Source organism: Lycium ferocissimum, chromosome 12 (assembly GCF_029784015.1).
Source record: "Lycium ferocissimum isolate CSIRO_LF1 chromosome 12, AGI_CSIRO_Lferr_CH_V1, whole genome shotgun sequence".
Lineage (NCBI taxonomy): Eukaryota > Viridiplantae > Streptophyta > Magnoliopsida > Solanales > Solanaceae > Lycium > Lycium ferocissimum.
In genome coordinates, this window is record NC_081353.1 from 52,329,009 (window position 1) to 52,351,646 (window position 22,638).

The window sequence follows — 22,638 nt, forward strand, 5'->3', positions numbered from 1 at the left end:
CCTTGAGAATTTAGAACACCTTCAACTAGCTTCCTTTTAGTGAAGAGTAGGTTTACAATTTATAGAATAAGAGAACAAAGACTCAACAACCTAAGGACTTAAAGCATCTTCAGTTCTGGGATCTGGTCCTTCGGCTTATTGAGGCTTTGTTCTTGAGAAACACCTTGAGAGGTGGAGACTTGCACCTAGGATGGAGCAATTTTCTAATTTGTGCAAGAATCATATTTCACTTGGGATATGTTGCGTATATAAGAGGAGAGTCAAGGTAAGAGTGACAGGGCATAGGCTTTGGACCATTTTGTCAAGCAGCAGTGTTGTATTGCTGTACTGTTGTACTGTGCCCGCAGCTTTACAGCAGTAATGTTTACCTTTGAGTAGACAGAGATCTGATGCCTTATTAGGTCTCTCACTTGATCTCTCATGAAATCACAAGATGAACAAACTCAACCAACATGCTCCCCTGTTAGCATATCCGAATCTTTATACGTGTTTCTCAAATCATTAAAACACTAAAAGCCATAGACAACTTATCAGATATTTATGAGTTAGACCTCTATTTTTATAATTTTACTGGTGGACCAAGATACTAAAGTTCCTAGTTGAGGAGGTGGGTGTTTATGCGAAAAGGGAAAGAAAAAAATTGAACATTTTAGCCGTTTTTAGAGAAAACAATTTAGTCACTCTGGAGGACATGTCAGCTGCTCAACTACTTGCAAAACTGTGAAGCTGGGCAATTATGGATGTACTTCTATCCTACTTCTCTTCACAAGCTCTCAGCTTTAATTTGCCAATCCTTTTTATTTTTCATAAAATTTCTGTAAAGCTTTTATTTAACAAATGTTCTCTTTCATCGTGGGAGAAATATGATTTGGAGTTAAACCTAACCCTAAAAGGAAAAGGGAAGATGGTACAGCCGTTATAATCCTACAAATTCGCAAAGCAGTGGCCAAGTACTCATGGCTTGTGATTCTGTAGCAAATGTCAAGATTTTTTGCATCAAAAGGCCTGAAATTCCTTGTACTGCCCACTCACCTCTCTCTGTTTTGATGTGAATATCATGTTCCGCCTTACTAGTGATGTTAGGATCTCATGGCTCTTTATCTTGAGTACCTCTAAAGTTCCTTCCCTAGTTACCATCCCTGATGACGATCTTCAAACAGATTCAATTTTCCACTTTCCAACACTTGTATGCTACAGAACATTTCTTGTACCTAAATGATCGCTCTTCCTTTATATTCGTCCATTCATAAGAGAAGCAGAATCAGGATGATGGAATGTAGTGAGGCAGAGTTGTCCTTCTAGCCTTGTTAGGGTCCATATGGATGTTGAACTAGCTTTTGAAGCTTTGACTATTTGACTACACTGCTAGCTTTCTTAGTAGTTTCTTTCGGCTAACTTTTCATTTATGTCTACTATTTTTTAAGTTCCTATAATCGAAGTCCCAATATGATTGGTCCATTTTGCAGCAACAAGATGTTTGTAACTATATATATATATATATGATTCATCAAAACAAGGTATACTGGAGAGAATGTATAGGTGATAATTCCAATTCTCATGGAATTTCTTACTGGTAAGCTAAGTTGCACGGACTCTTCACTTTCGTTGCCGCACCCGTGTCGGATTCTCCAAAAATGCACTACTTTTGGAGTATCCGACACGCACCCGACGATATTTTTGAAGAGTCCGTGCAACATAGCTGGTAAGATAGTAGTTGTAGTACTTCCAGTTTCTCTCCACTGTTTGTTGGAGGATCATTTGTTTTCTTTGGGTGAGTGTTACTGATACCTAACTCATATTACCAGTGGGGAACTGTTGCAACTAATTTGGATGAGCACCAGGATGTTTCTATAAGTTATTATCATGCTCTATTTTGCTTATATTCTACCTGTTCTGTTATAACTTCTAACTTTTGAAAAATGAATGCAGATTCCTCCTGTAATTCACGCATACATGTTGTGAAAGATAATGTGATATGATATGAATATCAGTACTTTCAAAGTTCTTTGACTCATTATATCAAGGTCATGTATTCATTGATATCCTTCTCTATTACTTGTGTTGGTGGGAGGTAGCAGTGCAGTGGAGTTAGTCGAGGTGCATGCAAGCTGGCCCGGGCCCTACAATTATAAAAGAAAGGCCATGGATTCATTGTGATGAAGGTCTTTTGAGAATATCATTGGATACCAAGATCAAATTTAATCTGCTAAATTGTTATCCTGTGGTGTTGTGATTATAATTGGCGGCCCCACCACTGATGAAATTGGAACAATGATCATGGTTCAAATCCCAACGGAGGGATAAGGTTAGGTGATTCCTTTCTATCGGTCAAAGTCTTGAAGGCAGAGTTAGCCAATAATGACCTATGCTGGTAGGAGGATGTGAGTACCGAGTAGAATAGTTGAGGTGTGGACAAGCTGGCCCCAACATCCCCAAACATCATCGTTAGCAAAATATAAAAAGATAAAAACAACAGTTGTATTTGGGTAGGATGGCCTTTATTTGATGCAGTCGGAACAGTTAACTATCCCATTTCACGTTGTGTGGCAGCATTAGGAAACATAAGTAAATTCTGCCAAAGGCAAAAGAAGATCTGTAACCAGATGCTTTACCAATTCTAAGGATCTATTGCTAGATTTAGAGATTGCAATCAATAGTAATGTACCCCAACTTTTGACGGAGCGTAAAATAGTTTATATATGCAAGGCCAGACTTGCTTTCTTCTTGTTCTACAAGGATAGACTGATTATATTATATATGTGGTCTAGCTGTCACATGAAAATAGCGTCTAGTTTTATGTTTGAAATCAACTCCTAGCCACATAAAAATAGTTTGATGATCTTGCAAGATTCAACTAGTATAAAACACATACGAATGGTCTCAAACTCTTCCTTTTTGTGTGAACAACAGTTAATTGTGCAAAAACCATCTAAATTTTGTCTACAAATTCTTCCTTGTCCTGCAACACATCTGCAGCTTCTTTCATTTCAGGCAGTTCTTTGTCTGCTGATTCCTCCTTGCCTTTCTTTATCATCAGTTCTTTTGCCTGTTTGAGAGCTTCAACCAGCTTCAGAAGGCATTTCTCTGCGTCTTCTTTCGGCGAGCTGGGCATCAGGTTCTCTGCAACATCAGCAGGTATTATCTTTGTGTCCTTCATTAGCATTTCAATTGATTCAAACAAGGGATGTTCCTCCAAGCGCAGGTAATTCTTTGCAAGCACCTTGAATCCCTCAAAACTACAGTAGGAGAGCTCAATGTGCTTATCCATTCTTCCCCTTCTCGTAAGAGCTGGATCCAACTTATCCAGATAATTTGTTGTAAAGACAATTATACGCTCTCCACTGCATGCAGACCAAAGACCGTCAATGAAGTTCAGAAGCCCGGAGAGAGTGACTCTACTTCCACTCTCTTCGTTGTCCTTGCGAGGAACTTCTTTCTTGGTCTTAGAAGTCTTCTCTTCTAGAGGTTTCTCCTGTTTCTTCTTCCTTTGACCTGTTAGATCAAGTGAGCAATCAATGTCTTCAATCACTATAATAGATTTACTTGACGTTTCAGCTAAGAGCCTTCTCAATTCCGTGTTGTCCCGGACAGATGTCAGCTCAAGATCATAGACGTCATAATCCAATAAATTTGCCATTGCAGCAATCATAGTCGACTTCCCAGTACCTGGGGGACCATATAGTAGATAACCCCGCTTCCACGCCTTGCCAATCCTGGCATAGAAATCCTTGCTCTCTCTAAACATGAGGAGATCATCCACAATGTCTTGCTTCTTCTCTGCCTCCATTGCCAGGCTACCAAATGTTGCAGGGTGCTCAAATATGATATGGTTCCACGTGGTCTTGCTGTGCCCATTTGTGTAGAGCTTTCTCTTCCTGTTTCTCATCTGAATCTCTTTCCCTCTCTTGATCACTAGCTCCAAGTAAGTATCGGTTACCATATCACGATGTTTCTTGTGGAACATCAGCTTGTAATATTTTCTTTCTAGTTCTGGCAAGTACTTGCTTTCACGTTGCACAGCCTTGCCAGAAATCCACTGTATTTTCGCTCCACGAAACTCGTCAGTTACTCTCTCATGCTCATCCATGCTTAGCACCAGCTTGCTCCCACCGTTCACCGTTTCAGCTCTGAGCCTCTTTGCGTCTTTTGCTAAATGGACACTGAGATACGCCTCGACTGCTGCATAGGCATCATGGGGCTTGAGATTGTTGCTCATGAATTCACTGATGGAAATCTGAATATAAGGGTAGAAAAAGCTCCTGATTCTTCGGGTCCACTTATCTAACGCTCGCACAAGCTCAGGAGGACAGTATCGATGGATCATATCCCACATGAATATGAAACTAGCAAGGCTGGTCCAGAGACCCCCCCAACTCTGCAGCAATCCCGTTGCTCTGATCATTACTAAAGATGATTTTACTTCTCCTAAATTCTTTTCACTTATATAACAGGTAATGAGATGCAAGAGAGAAGCCCACAAAGCAATTTCTGCTTCTCTTCAATGCAATTGGTGATGACCAATATTAAGTTCTGTTCACACATATAGAGCCTGTTTGGATGGGGGCAAAAAGCTACTGACGAACATAGTAGTGATAAAAAAAAAAAAAAAAATTGGTATAAGCTTTTTTTTTTTTTTGAACTATAGGCGAAAGCAAACATTTCTTCATTTCTTGCAATTTAAGCTCAAATTTAAATTATTTTTTAGCCATTTTAAGACAAAATGACTTATGTTCTTACCAAAGAAATACTCAAAAAAATTGAAAACGACATAGAGCATAAACCAATCCAAACGGGCTCATATAACATGTAATGAGTACAAAGCAAGAAAAAGAGTAGGTAAAGCTTTTGAATACATAATGTATGACAAGTTTACAAAATTAAAGGCATGATGTTTTGTTTGTCCTTTACCCCTCATTGGCTTGAGAGTACGTGGATTACTCATTAAGGAGTGACACTTGCAAGTTAAAAAAGCTCAATAATCAACAAAATGATAAATGACCAAGGGAAAAAAAGAAGAAAATGACAAATTAGTGGGACGGCTTCGTGAGGTGTTTTTTCTCCTTCTTTATGTTATTATATTGGAAAAGAATAAATGATTCGAGAAAAGACAAAGGAGTAAGTGAAACTAGAATGGTGCAAGAGCTGGACAACATTGAGTGTGTAAGTTGTTTTCGTGTAACGTAACAATCTTACATCACTCAATATGACAGTACCAAATAGGATAGTAACTGCTGCCTCTTTTTCTCCCTTTTTCCTTTCTTTTATTTTTCCTTTCTCCTATTGGATTAGAAATATTAAAGCTAGAAAGTACTTCAGCGTGGAAATGATTCGACATAAGTCTTTACAATTTGAACGGAAGAAAATGACTCTACAAAGATTTTTGTATTTTATTTTTCAGATCTCTTACGGTAAGTATAAAACAAACAAAAAAAACGTAAAGGACCACAAAACTAGTAATTGCTGCGAAGTTGTAATGTGACTTCCTTCTCATTTTCAATCTTTTTTTAAATTCATGAATTGCTAAAAAAGGGTCGTCTGGGTCGCGGCCAGTGGCGGAGTCCGGATTTGTGATAAGGGGGTTCAAAATATGAATAAGTAAACACACGAAAAAACCTAAGAGATTCAACATCTACTATCTATACATAAAAAATAATTTCAATCATATATAAACAGTATAATTTTCAGCCAAATCCGAACCCCCTTAGCTGTATGTGGCTGTTATATCCCGTATTTTGTACATTGGGATAATCCGAGCTAACCATGATAAGTTAAGGACAAGACTATTCCGGGATACGAGGTAGAGACTTTTGACTTTCGATTTTGTTTTAAGGCGTAAATTCATGATTTTATTGGTATGAATATTAAAAAAATTTGGGAAAAAGTTAATTTTTGGGAGGTTAGTATTTCATGAAATGAAAGCCAAGTGGCCGTGTGGCTGGGTGGACTCCGCTGCATAGGTGCCAAATTTAATTGATCCAAGTCATGTGTGGGGCATGGTCCCACTTGTATGGATCATATATGTAGATAGATGAAGACAAGGCTTCATATTCATCATCTTCGCCCCTTAAAACTTAAAAAAAAAAAAAAAAAAAAAAAAAAAAAAATGAAGAAGCCATATTCGGCGGCTTCAAATTAACAAGACCCCGAAGAGAAATTAATCAAAATATATATTTTCTTCTAGTATTCCAACCATTGGAAGGTCCTTATTAACGCTTTAAAATTGGACAATCATGTTGTTGCTTCATAATTTAAACTCACGTTGGATGTTATATTTCGTATTTTTGTACGTCGGATTATTCGCAAGGCGAGTGGGGCCCACACATTGAGATTTTTTTTGGGACATGCGACAATTTATATGAATCACATATGTGAAGTTAAACATAACCAAAAGGACCCTTGAGCCAAATCAAAATGGAAGTCCTCGAAACAAATATTTTAAGTAACGTTTTCGGGTGATACGACTTCGAGGGAAGAAACGGTATTATAAGTTTGGAATTTGGAAAAACACCAAAGATAGAAGTTGTAGATAATTAGATTATCTTTCAAACATAGATCGTGGACTCTGAGTGGCAAGGGATAAGGAGATATAGACGTTTTAGGCGGAAAGGTCGGTGGGCTAGGCCTAAACAGCAGGCCCAATCGGGTTAGGCCCATGACCCGTACCTATTTAAGTGAAATTTCAAAGCCATCCTCTCATTTTTCAGACCAAGAACACCAGAAAATTCTGGAAGAGAGAGAGAGAGAAGAGCCTTGGAGAGAAAGAAAAACCAATTTTTTGGAAAGCCGAGCCCCGAATTTCGAAGCTTCCATGAAGAGAGAGAAAAGTGTTGTACGCGTCGGTTTGTCTTCAATTTGAGCTAAAAATCAACCAAGGATAAGAGTGATAACGTGGGGGCTGCATGCTTAAGGTATGAATACGGTTCCTTTTCATTGTTAACGAGTTTATTTAGAATTTTAACGGATTAGCACGGAGGGAATAGCTTGATAAATTCGTTTGTTGGTGTTGTGAATTATGGAAGGAGATTTGAAGAGAATTTTGGATGAAAATAAATGTATTTAACTTGTAAAATGTGAAGGTTTGTTGTTATTGATGTTGTTCATATGAATTCGACTCCTTTCACGGAATTAAATTATTAAATAGTTATATTGCAAATTGGGTTGGTTGAGAAATTTAGAAAACGGTGTGCGAAATTTGTTTTATGGCATACGTCGGTATTGGAAATGATGTTAATACTATTGGTATTGTTGTTGATGTTGTTGGTTAACGGAATTAGAATTACGGGCCTAGGCATATAATCGGGGAGATGCGCTCGATTTTTGACGAGAATATAGAATGGTTTGGTTTGAAATTTGGAGCAAGTGTGAAATAAAGAGACTAACGTAAGCGTGAATCCCTTGTAGATTTATGAGTTCGGACGAATACGCGTAGCTAATAGGAGGTTGAATAGGTATGTAAAAGCTCATCCTTTCTTTCTTTTCTTTTAGCGTGTCTACAATTCTCATTTGCTTCTTGATGTTACTATTCCTAATTCGGTCGAACTATGGTCTTTTTGTCTTTCGTATGATTGGATAATAAATGTTCCATAAAGAATTTTATATTTTTTTAAAAGGATTACACGTAACTACGAACGCCCGTAACTTTCACAGATGGGCTCGATCGCTTTGATACGTTCATAGAAGGTCCCATAACGAATTATGTTCGTAACTTTCACGAGCGGGCTCGGATTGGGTTGATGCATGCTTATAACCCCCGAGACCCTCCTTATATAGCCCTATTTGATGCGTTCCGGAGTGACGTTTGAAGGAAACGTGATTTGACTATTGTCTTGATTTTCAAACGAAGGTTCGTTTTGATTATTCTAATGAGTTTGAAATGTTTTAAATTGCATATAGTTACTCACTACTCTGCTCGTGCATACTATTGTTACCTCGTTCGCCGAGTCCCGGGCCGGTTATATCATCGTGCGCACTATACTATATTCGGCTGTATGATGTGTTACGGTACACCGAATCCCTCGCCATAGGGCCGGGTACCGGTTATGGTGTTATGATGTGTTATGGCATATGATATGTTATGATGTTATGATGTGTTACGGAGATATGAAACCTTCTGGAGTATGATGTGTCATGGCGCCAACGACGGGAGGGCGACCGTGTTCATGAGCCTATGCATGATTTCGATTTGCATTATTTATGTTTCAAAAGTAAGCATTTTGGGTATACTGATTTTGTATTCATTTTCCATATTTCTTACTTCGGTTATGATCTGATTCTTGTATTCATGCTTTACATACTCGGTACATATTCCCGTCTTGACCACGCTTTTCGGGTTTGCGTTTCATGCCGCCGTACAGACGCCCGTTTTGGCGATCCGCCGGCTTAGACACCTATTCGTCTTGGAGTGCTCCTCGTTACCGGAGCCCCGTATCTTGGTACGGACTCTTCCGTTGCATATATATATGTTTGTTCGGTGGTACGGCGGGGCCACCGTCCGGTCATATGATTACGTTGCTACTCTTGGGAGTACGTAGACACATGTGTGGGTTATGTATGGGTCTGTTTATTTGTGTCTATTTGATGTACTATGATATGATATTCGTCTACGATGGCGGCCTTGCGCTTGCTTATGATTTTGATATGTGACGGCATCTTGTCGGCTTGCACATATATACATATTCGGGGATGTTGTGATTTATGATAGCCTTGCCGCTTCGTACGACATATGTGTTTTGCGTGACGAGTTGATACGACGCACGACCTTCGTATACGTATATATGTTCCTTGTATCTTTGGTCGATTAATAGGTGTGTACGAGTGTCCGCTCGGGCACCAGCCCGGCTACGGAGTTGGTCGTGACAAAAGTGGTATCGGAGCGGTTCGTCCTCGGAATGTCTACGGAGACCGTGTCTAGTAGAGTCTTGTTTATCGGTGTGTGGTGCACCACGTCTATAAACGAAGTTACGGGACATTTAGGATGTTACCTTTCCTTCTTACTCTAGATCGTGCGACGAGCCAAGTCATAAGAAATGGAATTCCTCATACTAACCTTTGATTTCGAAAAGAACGACGTTGATAGAAGGAAGCGGCGATATTGGAGGTTACAAAGCACGCGAGTAAGTAAGGGGTACGAAAGATATATGTCGGGTAAGGTATTCAAGCATGATTGAAATGATAAGTTGAAAATTGAAAAGGAAAGTAGACGGGAAAGTGTAACACGTGCAGTTCGCGTTGGACATACAAGGTAAGTCCATCATTTTCATACTGTTATTGATATTGGGAGCCCTGTGTGGCTGTGATATGATATGACATGATACGATATACATATATGTATGATGGCCCTGTGAGGCACTGCTGGTATTTCCTGCGTGCAGGTGTTGGGATAGTAAGGAATACGGAAGGAAACTCTACGCAAAATTTTTCCGTAAATAAAATGAGAATGAGATATAAGTTTGAAATATGTCTTGGAAGGTCGTGCCAATAGTAATGCTAGGGTTTGATTGAGTTGTCGGTATTGTTAGCGACCCCGAGAAATAAGTTAGCTATTTGAATTAATGGTAAGGGTAATTAGGAAGTCGATGTGGACATGGTAACAAGGAATTTGGAGAGGAACTTGTGATACTAAGAGATGATTTAGAAAAGACTGGTAGACTTTGATAGAACAATATATTAAGGCACCGACTAAATTGATAAGCAGGAGAAAGATATGACGTGATCTAGATGACTAGAATATAAAGGCAAGCGTGGAACGGGAAAGAGAGCTATAGAACGAATAAGAAGAGCGCGAGATAACAAGGTAGTAGTAAATCATGACATGTGCAGCCAAGGACACGAATGCGCATAAGTGATGGGGGCGTGAAGGATCCAGTTATAGAAAGATGGACAACGAGGTAGAATGAATGCTAGACAATGACCGGTATGATATGAATAAACAGAGGTGAACAGAATACGTTTCGAAAATGAGAAAGGGAGTATACAGAAGTGATGTTTTGCGAAGGATACAGAGGCAGCATAAGATTTCTAGTGCCCAAAATAAAAGATAGACATAAATGGGAGAAACGATAAGGGAGTACCAAAGGAGGTACCCAAGATAGGCGTAATAAACGAAGTACAAGTGTAAATAAAAAGGGAAATATATAGCTACGGGCCTAAAGGTGTAGTACGCCGACAGGGGATAAGATAAGACTATTATTAAGATGAACTTGATACGATTTCGAGTAAGTTAAAAATCGGTACTGAGCACACAATAGGGGAAAAGGTTATAAGGCACGAAGGAGTACTGCGTGTACGCGACTTCACCTCGAAAATAGTGGAATCCTTAAAGGACAAGGGCTGTGGGCTTGAAAAAATGATGTGTTGGAAATTTATTAAAGGAAACAGATGATATAGGTTGGGATAAAGATAATGTTACAAGAGGACTTTGGACACTTATCATCAGGATATAGGTGCTATCTAATTGAGAATTTGGAGCGACTACAGGTACTAATTAATTATTGATTGGAGTAAGTGGAATGTGGCCTTGGATGAGTTGCTACATTGGTCGCATTACTCGAGTACAGATTATCAGATGAGATTTTGTACTATTTATAGAAAGGTTCTCGTCGCTTCGTGATTTTGTTAAGGTTTCGTACGTGGATAATCAAAGTTATAGATTATAAGGGAAAGACATGGCTATGGTACAGTACCAAGTGGATTGGAAAAAGAGATCGGAGGAATTTGAGATTGGAAATAGGGAGATAGAGCAGAGTATAAACAGATAATGGTATAAGTACACCCTTAAGGGGGGAAGCGGGCGAGAAAAATGCAAGTGTAAGATGGAAACAATTGACACTGCAATGTATTTGATATGGATGCCTAAACTTCAAGCGAGATTCCTTGCTGAAACAAGTTAGTAAGATCTGAAAGCCAGCAATAAATGGACAGAAGTCAGGATGGTATTTGAGGCAGTGTTGAGAAATTTTTGTAAAGATCTTGGATAATATGACATTAGAAAGTGGGTGCTTGTAGAAAAAGAAAGAATATAACAAGATAGGCTACGAGTGAATTTTAGTACGGAGGAGATATGAAAAGCAGAATGAACCAGGAGAAGGAAAGATTACGACTAAGATTGGATATATTTTATACAAGCTGTACAAGAATAGTTATACAACCTACGAATATTTGGGTATAAGTGAGTACTTGATGAGAAAAGTTTGGATTCAGTAATAACAATACGGTTACGATATTCTGGGTATATTAAGGAAAGATGTAAAGATGGTTTAAGCTAAATTACTGAGATGGAATTAATACTGAGGGCAAATAGGACATGGCCATGGTTGAGTCGAAGGTTTATCCCGATACCAATTGTAAGATAAGAGAGGACAAGGCAAGGTAAAGCATGAAGACTAGTGAGACGACGATAAGGTATTTCTTGGGCTAATTCAAGCACCTATGCATATTCTTGTAAAGATTGCAATAGGGAGCGCGTGATAAAAAGCTAAGAGCGAGAATACGAGTAAAGAGGCAATAGAAGAGTTTGAATTAAAGATAAAGAAATGACACGAGATAATGTGCCTAGAGTGTTACAAGTTGGGTTAAGGGAATTATAGAATGGCTTAAGTGAGACGATCAGAACGAGCTGGTTATTAACGACGGTGAACTTACACGACAAATCAGAAATGTGTCGAATTATACTAGGCGATGATAGTTAAAGCATAGAGCGGTTATGTAAAGTTATTTTATGGAGGAACTTCGTCGCTACTCGATAAGTAACTCTAAGGATGGAGATTAAGAGGTGAGAAGTAGAGTGATAGTTAAAGGCCCTCCCAAGAAGTCAAGAAGTAACGTATGAGACTAAAGACTCAGAATATGGACTTCATTACAAGCCTACCTCTCCACGAAAGTATGGCTCATATGGGTTATTGTGGATAAGTGGTAAAATCGGCCCCATTTTCTCCCGGTAGGGACTATGCCGAGGTTATACATCGAGAAGATAGTGAGACACCTGAGGTTCCCACGTCTACTATACCGGACAAAGAAACCCGGTTTACAACTAACCTGCGGAGATCACTCCAAAAGGGATTGAAGACATAAGTGAATCTCGGCACGGCATTCCATCCTCGAGCGACGGACGGGCCGGCGTACTATTCGGACACTAGAAGATATGTTGCGGTCTGTGTGCGACTTCGGGGATAGGTGGGACGATCATCTCTACCACTTGTTAAGTTACTCATAACGGTGGCGACGATCCTAGCACCCAAATAGCGCCGTAAGATATATATATATATATATATATATATATATATATATATATATATATATATATATATATATATATATATATATATATATTGTGTGTGTGTGTGTGTGTGTGTGTGTGTGTGTGTGTGTGTATTGGTTGTGTGTGTGATGTTGGTGTGTGTGTGTGTGTGTGTGTGTGTGTGTGTGTGTGTGTGTGTGTGTGTGTGTGTGTGTGTGTGTGTGTGTGTGTGTGTGTGTGTGTGTGTGTGTGTAATCGGCTCAAATATGATTCATATATATATATATGTGGGCTTACAAGCCGAATAAGGTGAAATTTACCCGGGGAAAGATTATTAGCGACCCCGTTCGATAAAAGCCGTATATAGATAATCGACACGCGACACTCGGGGTTCCGGATTGGCGATGGGGTATTCTAAAGATGTCACCCGTGAAAGGTGTAACGAGATTTGGTAAGAGAGTGAAGTTTAGCCCGAGACATATTGGGCCTTATCCGATGGTTCGTAGGGTAGGCCAAGTTGCTATGAATTGGACCTACCGTCGACTTGGAGACGATGCAACCATCCCTTCACGTGTCGATGCTTCATAAACGTGTTGGTAACCCTTAGAGTAACTCCCTATGGATGATGTTCCGGTAACGAAGAAATTATTCTACGAGAAGAACCTTATGCCTATACTTGATCACTAAGTTGGAAAGTTGCGTATTAAGGATATGGCTTTCATTAAGGTATTGAAGCGGAATAACAATTGGAAAGTGATGACTTAAAAGGCTGAAGGGAAGATAAAGAATGAGTATCTTTACTTATTCCTTATGCCTACAAGTAATTTAAATCCCTCCTTTGAGCATATTGGTTGGTGGATGAAACTATATATTCTCGCAATACGAGAGACTTTCTCGAAACCTTGGAGAGACCTTATGAGGCTAGTTCAACATTCGAGGACGAATGTTCTAAAGGGGGGAAGGATGTTATATCCCGTATTTTGTACATTGGGATAATCCGAGCTAACCATGATAAGTTAAGGACAAGACTATTCCGGGATACGAGGTAGAGACTTTTGACCTTTGATTTTGTTTTAAGGCATAAGTTGCTTATGATTTTATTGGTATCGAATATTAAGGAAAATTTGGGGTCAAAAGTTAATTTTTGGGAGGTTAGTATTTCATGAAATGAAAGCCAAGTGGCCGTGTGGCTAGGGAGTGGACTCCCACCCATGGCTTGGCCAAATTTAATTGATCCAAGTCATGTGTGGGGCATGGTCCACTTGTATGGATCATATATGTAGATAGATGAAGACAAGCAAGTCATATTCATCATCTTCACCCCTTAGAAACTTAAAAAAAAAAAAAAAAAAAAAAAAAAAAAAAGCCATATTCGGCCAAGCCTAGCCAAACAAGACCCCAAGAGAAATTAATCAAAAAAATATATATTTTCTTCTAGTATTCCAACCAATTGGAAGGTCCTTATTAACGTGCTTAAAAATTGACAATCATGTTGTTGCTTCATAATTTAAACTCACGTTGACAGTATTATATTTCGTATTTTTGTACGTCGGATTATTCGCAAGCTGAGGTGGGGCCCACACATTGAGATTTTTTTGGGACATACGACAATTTATATGAATCACATATGTGAAGTTAAACATAACTCAAGAAGGACCCTTGAGCCAAATCAAAGTGGAAGTCCTCCAAACAAATATTTTTAAGTAACGTTTTCGGGTTATCTGACTTCGAGGGGAAGAAACGGTATTATAAGTTTGGAATTTGGAAAAACACCAAAGATAGAAGTTGTAGATAATTGAATTATCTTTCCAAACATAGGTCGTGGGCCCACAGGTGACATCGGGATAAGGAGATATAGACGTTTTAAGGCGGAAAGGTCAGTGGGCTAGGCCCAAACCGGGCCCAATCGGGTTAGGCCCATGACCCATGCCTATTTAAGTGAAATTTCAGCCCTTTCCTCTCATTTTTCAGACCAAGAACACCAGAAAATTCTGGAAAGAGAGAGAGAGAAGAGCCTTGGAGAGAAGAAAAACCAATTTTGACCGAAATCGAGCCCCCCGAATTCGAAGCCCATGAAGAGAAAAGTGTTGTCGTTTGCGTTGTCTTCAATTTGAGCTAAAAATCAACCAAGGAGAAGAATGATAACTTGGGGGCTGCATGTAAGGTATGAATATGGTTCCTTTTCATTGTTAACGAGTTTATTTAGAATTTTAACGGATTAGCACGGAGGGACTAGCTTTGATAAATTCGTTTGTTGGTGTTGTGAATTATGGAAGGAGATTTGAAGAGAATTTTGGATGAAAATAAATGTATTTAACTTGTAAAATGTGAAGGCTGTTGTTATTGATGTTGTTCATATGAATTCCGACTCCTTTACGGAAATAAAATTATTAAATAGTTATATCGCAAATTTGGTTGGTTGGGAAATTTAGAAAACGAGTGTGCGGGCTGTTTTATGGCATACGTCGGTATTGGAAATGATGTTAATACTATTGGTATTGTTGTTGATGTTGTTGGTTCTTGAATTGAGAATTCGGGCTAGGCATATAATCGGGGGAGATGCTTTAGATTTTTGTGAACGAATATAGAATGGTTTGGTTTGAAATTTGGAGCAAGTGTGAAATAAAGAGACTAACGTAGCGTGAATCCCTTTAAATGTAGATTTATGAGTTCGGACAAATACGCGTAGCTAATAGGAGGTTGAACAGGTATGTAAAACTCATCCTTTCTTTCTTTCTTTCTTTCTTTCTTTTGGCATGTCTACAATTCTCATTTGCTTCTTGATGTTACTATTCCTAATTCAGTCGAACTATGGTCTTTTTGTCTTTCGTATGATTGGATAATAAATGTTGCATAAAGAATTTTATATTTTTTTTAAAAGGATTCTGTAACTACGAATGCCCGTAACTTTCACAGACGGGCTCGATCGCTTTGATACGTTCATAGAAGGTCCCATAACGAATTATGTTCGTAACTTTCACGAGCGGGCTTAGATTGGGTTGATGCATGCTTATAACCCCCGAGACCCTCCTTATATAGCCCTATTTGATGCGTTCCCGAGTGACGTTTGAAGGAAACGTGATTTGACTATAGTCTTGATTTTCAAACGAAGGTTCGTTTTGATTATTCTAATGAGTTTGAAATGTTTTAAATTGCATATAGTTACTCACTACTCTGCTCGTGCATACTGTTGTTACCTCGTTCGCCGAGTCCCGGGCCGGTTATATCATCGTGCGCACTATATTATATTCGGTTGTATGATGTGTTACGGTACACCGAATTCCTCGCCATAGGGCCGGGTACCGGTTATGGTGTTATGATGTGTTATGGCATATGATATGTTATGATGTAATGATGTGTTACGAAGATATGAAACCTTCTGGAGTATGATGTGTCATGGCGCCAACGACGGGAGGGCGACCGTGTTCCTGAGCCTATGCATGATTTCGATTTGCATTATTTATGTTTCAAAAGTAAGCATTTTGGGTATACTCATTTTGTATTCATTTTCCATATTTCTTACTTCAGTTATGATCCTGATTACTGTATTCCATACTTTACATACTCAGTACATATTCCGTACTGACCACCTTTCTTCGGGGGTTGCGTTTCATGCCGCCGAGTACGACGCCCGTTTTGGCGATCCGCCAGCTTAGGACATCTATTCTGCTGTCTTGGAGTGCTCCTTAGGTGCCCATATCTTAGTACGGACTCTTCCGTTGCATATGTATATGTTTGTTCGGGGGTACGGCGGGGCCTGTCCCGTCATATGATTTTGTTGCTACTCTTAAGTGCTCATGTGTGGGTTGTGTATGGGTCTGTTTAGCCGTGTCTATTTGATGTACTATGATATGATATTCTCTCGATGGCGACCTTGCCCGCTTGCTTATGATTTTGATATGTGACCGTATCCTTGTCGGCTTGTACATATATACATATTCGGGGGATGTTGTGATTTATGATAGCCTGCCGCTTCGTACGACATATGTGTTTACGCGTGACGAGTTGATACGACGCCCGACCTTCGTACACGTATATGTTCCTTGTATGCTTTGAATTCGATTAATAGGTGTGTACGAGTGTCCAGCTCAGGCACTAGCCACGGCCTACGGAGTTAGTCGTGGCAATTAGCTCCGCCCACACATGTGTTACAATGATAGTGATTGTGATACATTAGCCAAAGGTCTATTTGTATCATTGTCATACATTGAATAGTGATCAAAGGTCTATTTGCATCATTATGGGATGTTTCCCTACCATTGTTGATATATGGATATACGATAAACTAGTGAATTTGTCCGCGCTTCGCGCAGTGATAAAAAACACCGATGATTTATTATATATAATACAGATAGAAGAGGTATTTATAATACATAGCTAATATAATTTGTTTATATTAACTAAATCGGAAATATAAAGCGCTTTCAGTAATTTGGTGACAATTTTCATGCTTTAAGATCTATTATGTCTTAAAAGTTGTCTATAAAAGCATACAAATGCCCGACTTTATTTTTAAAGTTGATATTAATCAATTATCTTTCTTAAAGTTTGAAGTAAAATATATCCTTTTTTATATAAATAATAATGTTCTTATGTAATAATATATATTTAATATATATGTATCTAAGTCAAGGTTCTTAAATATTTTTCGAAAGTTTCTCCTTACATAAAAAGAATGTAAAATAGGAAAAAAAAATCACTCACTTGGCCATTTCTATATAAATACGCTGATGTACAATTGATTCCATAAGAATGCCATGTGTTAGTTTTAGGACAAAATTAGTTAATTAGGTAATTTTAGTTATTATTTTAAATTAAAAATAATAATTAAATTAAAAATAATAACATATCTTTTTTTAAGTAGTGGTTGTACACAATTTTTCACAAAACTGAACAGTTAGTTTTTATATGAGTAGTGGTCTTGAAGGCCACGTTTTGCATATTCTTCCAACTTTGAATTTATTTTTGTTTTAATAAATTAGAATGAGTTTGAATTATAATTAAAATCCTAACAGGTTGCAAAATCGACTAATTTTAGTTATTAGTTATTTTTTTTAGATTAAAAATAATAAAATATCTTTTTTTTTTAAGTAGTGGTTGTACACAATTTTTAACAAAACTGAACAGTTTAGTTTTTATATAAGTAGTGGTCTTGAAGACCACGTTTTGCATATTCTTCCAACTTTGAATTTCTTTTTGTTTTAATAAATTAGAATGAGTTCGAATTATAATTAAAATCCTAACAAGTTGCAAAATCGACTGATATAACTAACTCGTAGACAAAAAAAAAAAAAAAAAAGCACAAAATTAGCTTAAATGGGTTTGCACAGTTTTCATATGAGACAGAGATAAAAGGACGTGCGACATGCGACGTGCTCCTCCGGTTTCTCCACAACGTGTACAGGTTTTTCATCAAATTTCGAAACTGTCTTCCTAAAAAATTCTTTTACCTTAATCCCAATAATTAACCACCCCTCTTAAAAAAACACTACAACAAATACAACCAACCGATGAGGGAGAGAGAAGCCGGAGTAGGCAACAGCGGAGGCAAGTAGTCTTCATACATACTGTTGATTTATAACAGATGGAGGGAGGCAAGTATTCATCATACATAGGACTCTTCACAGTTACAGTAATACTACCATTTCGATTTCAACAAGTTGGTTTTCTTTTTTACAGTTTGTTCAGGATTCAATTTGATGGGTTATTTTCATAATCTGGCGATTGGTTTACGGTTTGTGTTGTTCTTTTAAGAATTTTGAAGGTTCCGAGTTTATTTTTGGGTAATTTTGCTTCTGGGTTTATCTCAGTTCAACTTCATCAAGTTAGTTTTCCTCTTTACAGTTTGTTCAAGGTTCAATTCTTATGGGGTATTATTCAAATTTATGCTAATAGGTTGAGTGTTTCTGTTGTTTTTAATTTTGGCATTTTGAAGAGAGATGTTGGGAGAACTCATCACCAGCAGTTTAGTGTATGTGATTCTAATTTTAGGAATCTTTGCAGGGCTGATGTTTTAGAGAATTGAAGGCTGAAACGCAAGGTAATGGTGTGCATCTGAGTGAAGCTTGAATACAAGGTTTAACTAATCAGTTTTGCGTCTTCATATGATTCTTTTGGAATCTGCTATCAGGAAAAAAAAGAGATGAAAAAATGTGTAGAAATAGCATATCAATCCTTTTTAATCGAGAATTATCTACTTTTTACTTTAGTGACAATTTATTTTCTCGATTGTTTGGCTACTTAACTCACATGTTGCTGTGGTGTATTTCGAGTGCTTTTTGTGATTGTTTCAGCTTCTCCCATGTTGTTATGGACGCTTCTCCGGCGGATTATGTTTTTGGATTCATCATCGACAATTGGCATATGTATTTGCTTGGACAAGGTACTTCCATCTTCGGATCTATGACATTGTTATATCTTTATCTAAGAGCCATCCAACAGCTTTCTCACTAATAAGAGCCATCCAACAGCTTTCTCACTATATTTTATTTTATTCTTGCAAGGCGATTGGATTACGAACTGTATGACCTCTTTACTAGGTCGTGGACCTGGTTGGCATTTGACCCATCCAAATGATTGGAAAAAGCATGGCAGGTATGTTACCCAACTTTCAAGGACTGAAGGTTAATATAATAATTCAGAGATTATGTCGTTTTGTTGTCGGTTTTTGAGTTTTAGATTCATTAATTTCATTTCTGAATGAAGCTTCATTAGTTTGTCATACAATCTTTTGATAGTTTCACGATACAAAGGCACGTAAAAATTACCTAGAAGATGTATTCTGTGTCATATTTCATTTCACAAATTCTTCTCTGGTGGACTACTTAAGACAAAAACATTCTCCTAAATGAACCTTACAACTACAAAATTTTAATAGGTCATTAAACTAGAAAATAAAACATTTAGTATTTTCTTCCTATTAGTTGTGAACTTGTGGTGGTCTTTTTGGGTATTTTCATCAATGCCTTTACAAAGTTTATATTTTTATTTTTCAAGAACTACACTTCATCATGAAGTGTGTTACGTGCACTATTCAATGTATACTTTCATTTCATTTATATTTCAAAATACATTGGAGAACATATATAAATGTAATTCTTTTTGTAGCTAATAATGGTTCTATTTTTTGATTTCCTGATAGGCTGCTATAGATTTTGGCACTGTACTTCCACATTTGCTTATAATGGTTCTATATGTATGTGTGTGTGTGTGTGTGAAGGTTTAGTTTTGGTCTCTCTTGCATATTATAAGGTGATCATTGTCTTTTTGGTCCTACAACCATTTTCTTTTTCTACTCCTGTATCTGCTGTATATTTAATTTGTAGTCTTGAAAGCTGCTTAGGTGATCTGAGGAGATAGTGGTTTCTTCCATATCTTAGTCATTTTATTTATCAAAATACCTTACATGTAGCTGATTAATGATTATGACCTTTGGAACATCCAATATGGTGATAGTTCCTCATAGAGCAAGTTCATAGTTTTTCTGTCTTTAGTTTCAAGTACTGGAAACGTCAACTTGCATTATTTATTATGTTTTATTTGTTCAAATTTTATTCTGTGTTTCACAGAGGATCAAAGTCAATGGTGAATTTCTCTGCTTTAGAAGGTAGTTTAGGTAGTTTGTGGTGCTTTAGAAGGTAGTCTAAGTAGTGTATGAAGGTCAATCATAATGACACGCTGGCATGTTGAGCAGGTATTGATTAATTGGCCTATAAACCTTATTGAGCAAAGAGTTTTCTTCTTAGATTATATTCCTCTGAAATTCGTTTTTATGCTACTGCTTACACCACTATAGAATCGCTAGGAGACAAAAACATTCAATAGAACCTAAAACTGTTCTTCGAACTGCATGATAATTTTTGGTCTGGAATCAAGTAAACCCTCCTATCAAATTTATCTAACAGAAACATATGTTAATCATTCTCTAAATTTAAGGTTTTACGACATAGCCTAAGTAGTAGAAAATGGGTTATCACTTTTCCTTTGGAATTTATCTAACAGAAACATATGTTAATCATTCTCTAAAGTTAAGGTTTTACGACATAGCGTAAGTAGTAGAGAATGGGTTATCACTTTTCCTTTGGAATATAAATCTAAACAAATTAAAGGAATGGCATGTACACAAGCATAGGAACTTTTAAGAATGTGCATTGTTCCCCATCATTGTATTATCACTTCAACCAAATATTTTTTTCCTCTGATGTCCATGCTTGCTTAATGTTTTACATCTCCACTTTAGGGGAAAACCTGCCTCAAGTGTTAGTACGGGTGTTCTTGATCTCGGCAAGGAAAAGTCTGCTGCTAAACCTCCAGGAAAGCCGTCTATTCAGTCTAAGACAATTGTCATCCCTGACTTAAGACCAGTAGACACTATTACTCCTATTTTTGAGACTAGAACTAACAGATGGATCTGTTATCAACCAGGGGAAATTTTTAAATTTCAATGCATTTTGTCGAAAGAAGGCAACTAATTCAATGTGCGTTTCAAACTTTGTATTGTATTCTTTCCGCCAAAGTTCATGTTCTTGGAGAGTTCGCTTCACCTTAAATCTCAAAGGTCTACTCTTGGCCAGTCCCCCGCTACCCAAGATAAAATGTTTGTTCAAATTCTTTTTTGAATTTTCAACTAAGGAATTGTTTGACTGCTAATTTTATGCTTTGGTTTCTGGGGTGCACGGGGCTTTCTAATGAATATAAAGCAGTCACCATTGACAAAGGAGAACAGTTCACTTCAGGTATTTTTTGATTTTTTGCTAGAATCCGCCTAGAATTATGCTAATAAAGATAACAGATGGCTTATTATTTGCATGCTATTATACCAACATGGTGCTTTGGGCTTAACTTTTTTCTTCATTTTTACTTTTTGGGATGGCAAGCCAATAGAGAAGGTAATATTTCATTCTTTGATAGCTTATACTAAAGTCTCCAGGGACACCAATCAGCACCATAAATTTCACCAATAAGTATGCAGGTTTTTCTTTTTAATTATATGGAGTATAAGAGTAGGGGAAGGAGGAATGGGGGAGGAGACTGAGCTGCTAGATATCCCTAGGGTATGGGTCTCATTGCTTTTGCCATGGCCGAGTATATACTTCATTTATATAATTCATGTATTCACCCTTCTGGATATTATACAAAGGTAGTATCTTCTTCTCCCGTAAGGTGTCAAATAACTTCCTTATTTCCTTCTGATTTTCAAGGAACTTCTACATACATATAGATTTTTCATAATAAATATGAAAAATATTCACATCATCTCTTGCAAAATGATTTTAAGTGCAACTAACAGAAGCGTTAATATACATATTAATGTAGTATGTTTCAACTTTTATGATCATAAAAGTTTATCTTTAATCCGAGGTGAACTTGCACTTAAATTTTTGAATTATACGAACGAAAAGTATAACGACCCCCAACTTGCATTCAAGAAAATATTTATGAGTTGCTTTGGAGTTTTGCAGAAGCTGCGGCAAATGTTATGAGGCCAAAAGGCCCGTTGTTATGTTTCAGGCTGAGGTGTCTGGTATATGCTTAAATTTTACAATTTCTAAGAGGAAATGTCTGAGGTGTAAGTATTTTGAGGAGACGGCGAAGAGATATTTTTTGCAATATCAAAAGTTCAACTTAGAGTTATCTATGTATGATAATTTTGTGAAGCCAATAAAGAGCTCGATTGAGCTATAAATTCACATAGTATAATTTTATCTTCAGAATTGTCATTCAATCGAATGACATATTCATATTTCTGAAAATATTCTTTGATTACAAATATTTGTTTCACTTATTAAGAGAAAGAAGAAGCATGTATAGAATGGTTGGAGAAGATAAATTTTCTTCAGTTGTAATAAGTATTTTGGAACTTTTTTCATTAAAAATAATTGTTTCACTTATTAAGACATATAAGGAGTGTGTATAGAATAGTTGGGAGAAAATAATTTGTTTTACCTTCTTATGTTGAAATGTAGCTAATGTTCTTGGATATGGGATGTTGATTTTGTGTGTGTTCTGTAATATTTTGTTATCCTCACTGTTTTTTGTACTTTTAATTGATTCTGCACCTTGCTTTTAAACTTCTATAAAAGGAAGAGTGAGCTTTGGAGGAGGGCTCATAATTTTTTACTCACAATCATATGCTCTTTCATGTTATTCTTTTCTTAATTCGAGGCCTTAAACTTTGTCTACATGCTATTGCTCATCTTATAGGTATGATATGTAATGTATGCAGCAGATTTAAATTTACTTCTATGTAAACCTGAACTCACTTTATCACTATGAGCATACATGATTAAGTATTAGGTCACATCCTCATGTAATATTCAGTCCTTTTCGGGAAACTTATTAGTATGAAAGATTGTAATTCATTTTTAGAATGCCATCAATTGTTTTGGTTACCGAGGCGGATC

At 37.3% G+C, this 22,638-nt stretch overlaps 2 protein-coding genes across 5 annotated transcripts; one reads left to right on the plus strand and one right to left on the minus strand.

The window, feature by feature from the left end:
* Positions 1-2,740: 2,740 nt before the first annotated feature.
* On the minus strand, positions 2,741-4,555 carry LOC132041209 (AAA-ATPase ASD, mitochondrial-like). Its single transcript, XM_059432047.1, has one exon. The coding sequence runs from the start codon at positions 4,400-4,402 to the stop codon at positions 2,930-2,932; it is 1,473 nt and encodes a 490-aa protein (XP_059288030.1). The 5' UTR covers positions 4,403-4,555; the 3' UTR covers positions 2,741-2,929.
* Positions 4,556-17,344: 12,789 nt separating this feature from the next.
* LOC132040032 (uncharacterized) lies at positions 17,345-22,347 on the plus strand. Of its 4 annotated transcripts, none has more exons than XM_059430635.1 (4): positions 17,345-17,894; positions 18,239-18,617; positions 18,739-18,829; positions 20,475-22,347. In XM_059430635.1, the coding sequence occupies exons 2-4, from the start codon at positions 18,386-18,388 to the stop codon at positions 20,704-20,706; spliced, it is 555 nt and encodes a 184-aa protein (XP_059286618.1). In that variant the 5' UTR covers positions 17,345-17,894; positions 18,239-18,385; the 3' UTR covers positions 20,707-22,347. The 4 variants fall into 4 exon arrangements, with proteins under 4 accessions (XP_059286618.1, XP_059286617.1, XP_059286616.1 ...); XM_059430634.1 differs by having other exon boundaries at positions 17,345-17,867; XM_059430633.1 differs by having other exon boundaries at positions 17,345-18,617.
* The last annotated feature ends 291 nt before the right edge of the window (positions 22,348-22,638 follow it).

Coding starts and splice junctions, on each gene's coding strand:
- LOC132040032 (XM_059430633.1), top strand. CDS start 18,386: ATGTGTAGAAATAGCATATCAATCCTTTTTAATCGAGAATTATCTACT. Junction 18,618..18,738: donor TATGTATTTGCTTGGACAAG/GTACTTCCATCT, acceptor TATTCTTGCAAG/GCGATTGGATTACGAACTGT. Junction 18,830..20,474: donor GATTGGAAAAAGCATGGCAG/GTATGTTACCCA, acceptor TCTCCACTTTAG/GGGAAAACCTGCCTCAAGTG.
- LOC132041209 (XM_059432047.1), bottom strand. CDS start 4,402: ATGATCAGAGCAACGGGATTGCTGCAGAGTTGGGGGGGTCTCTGGACC.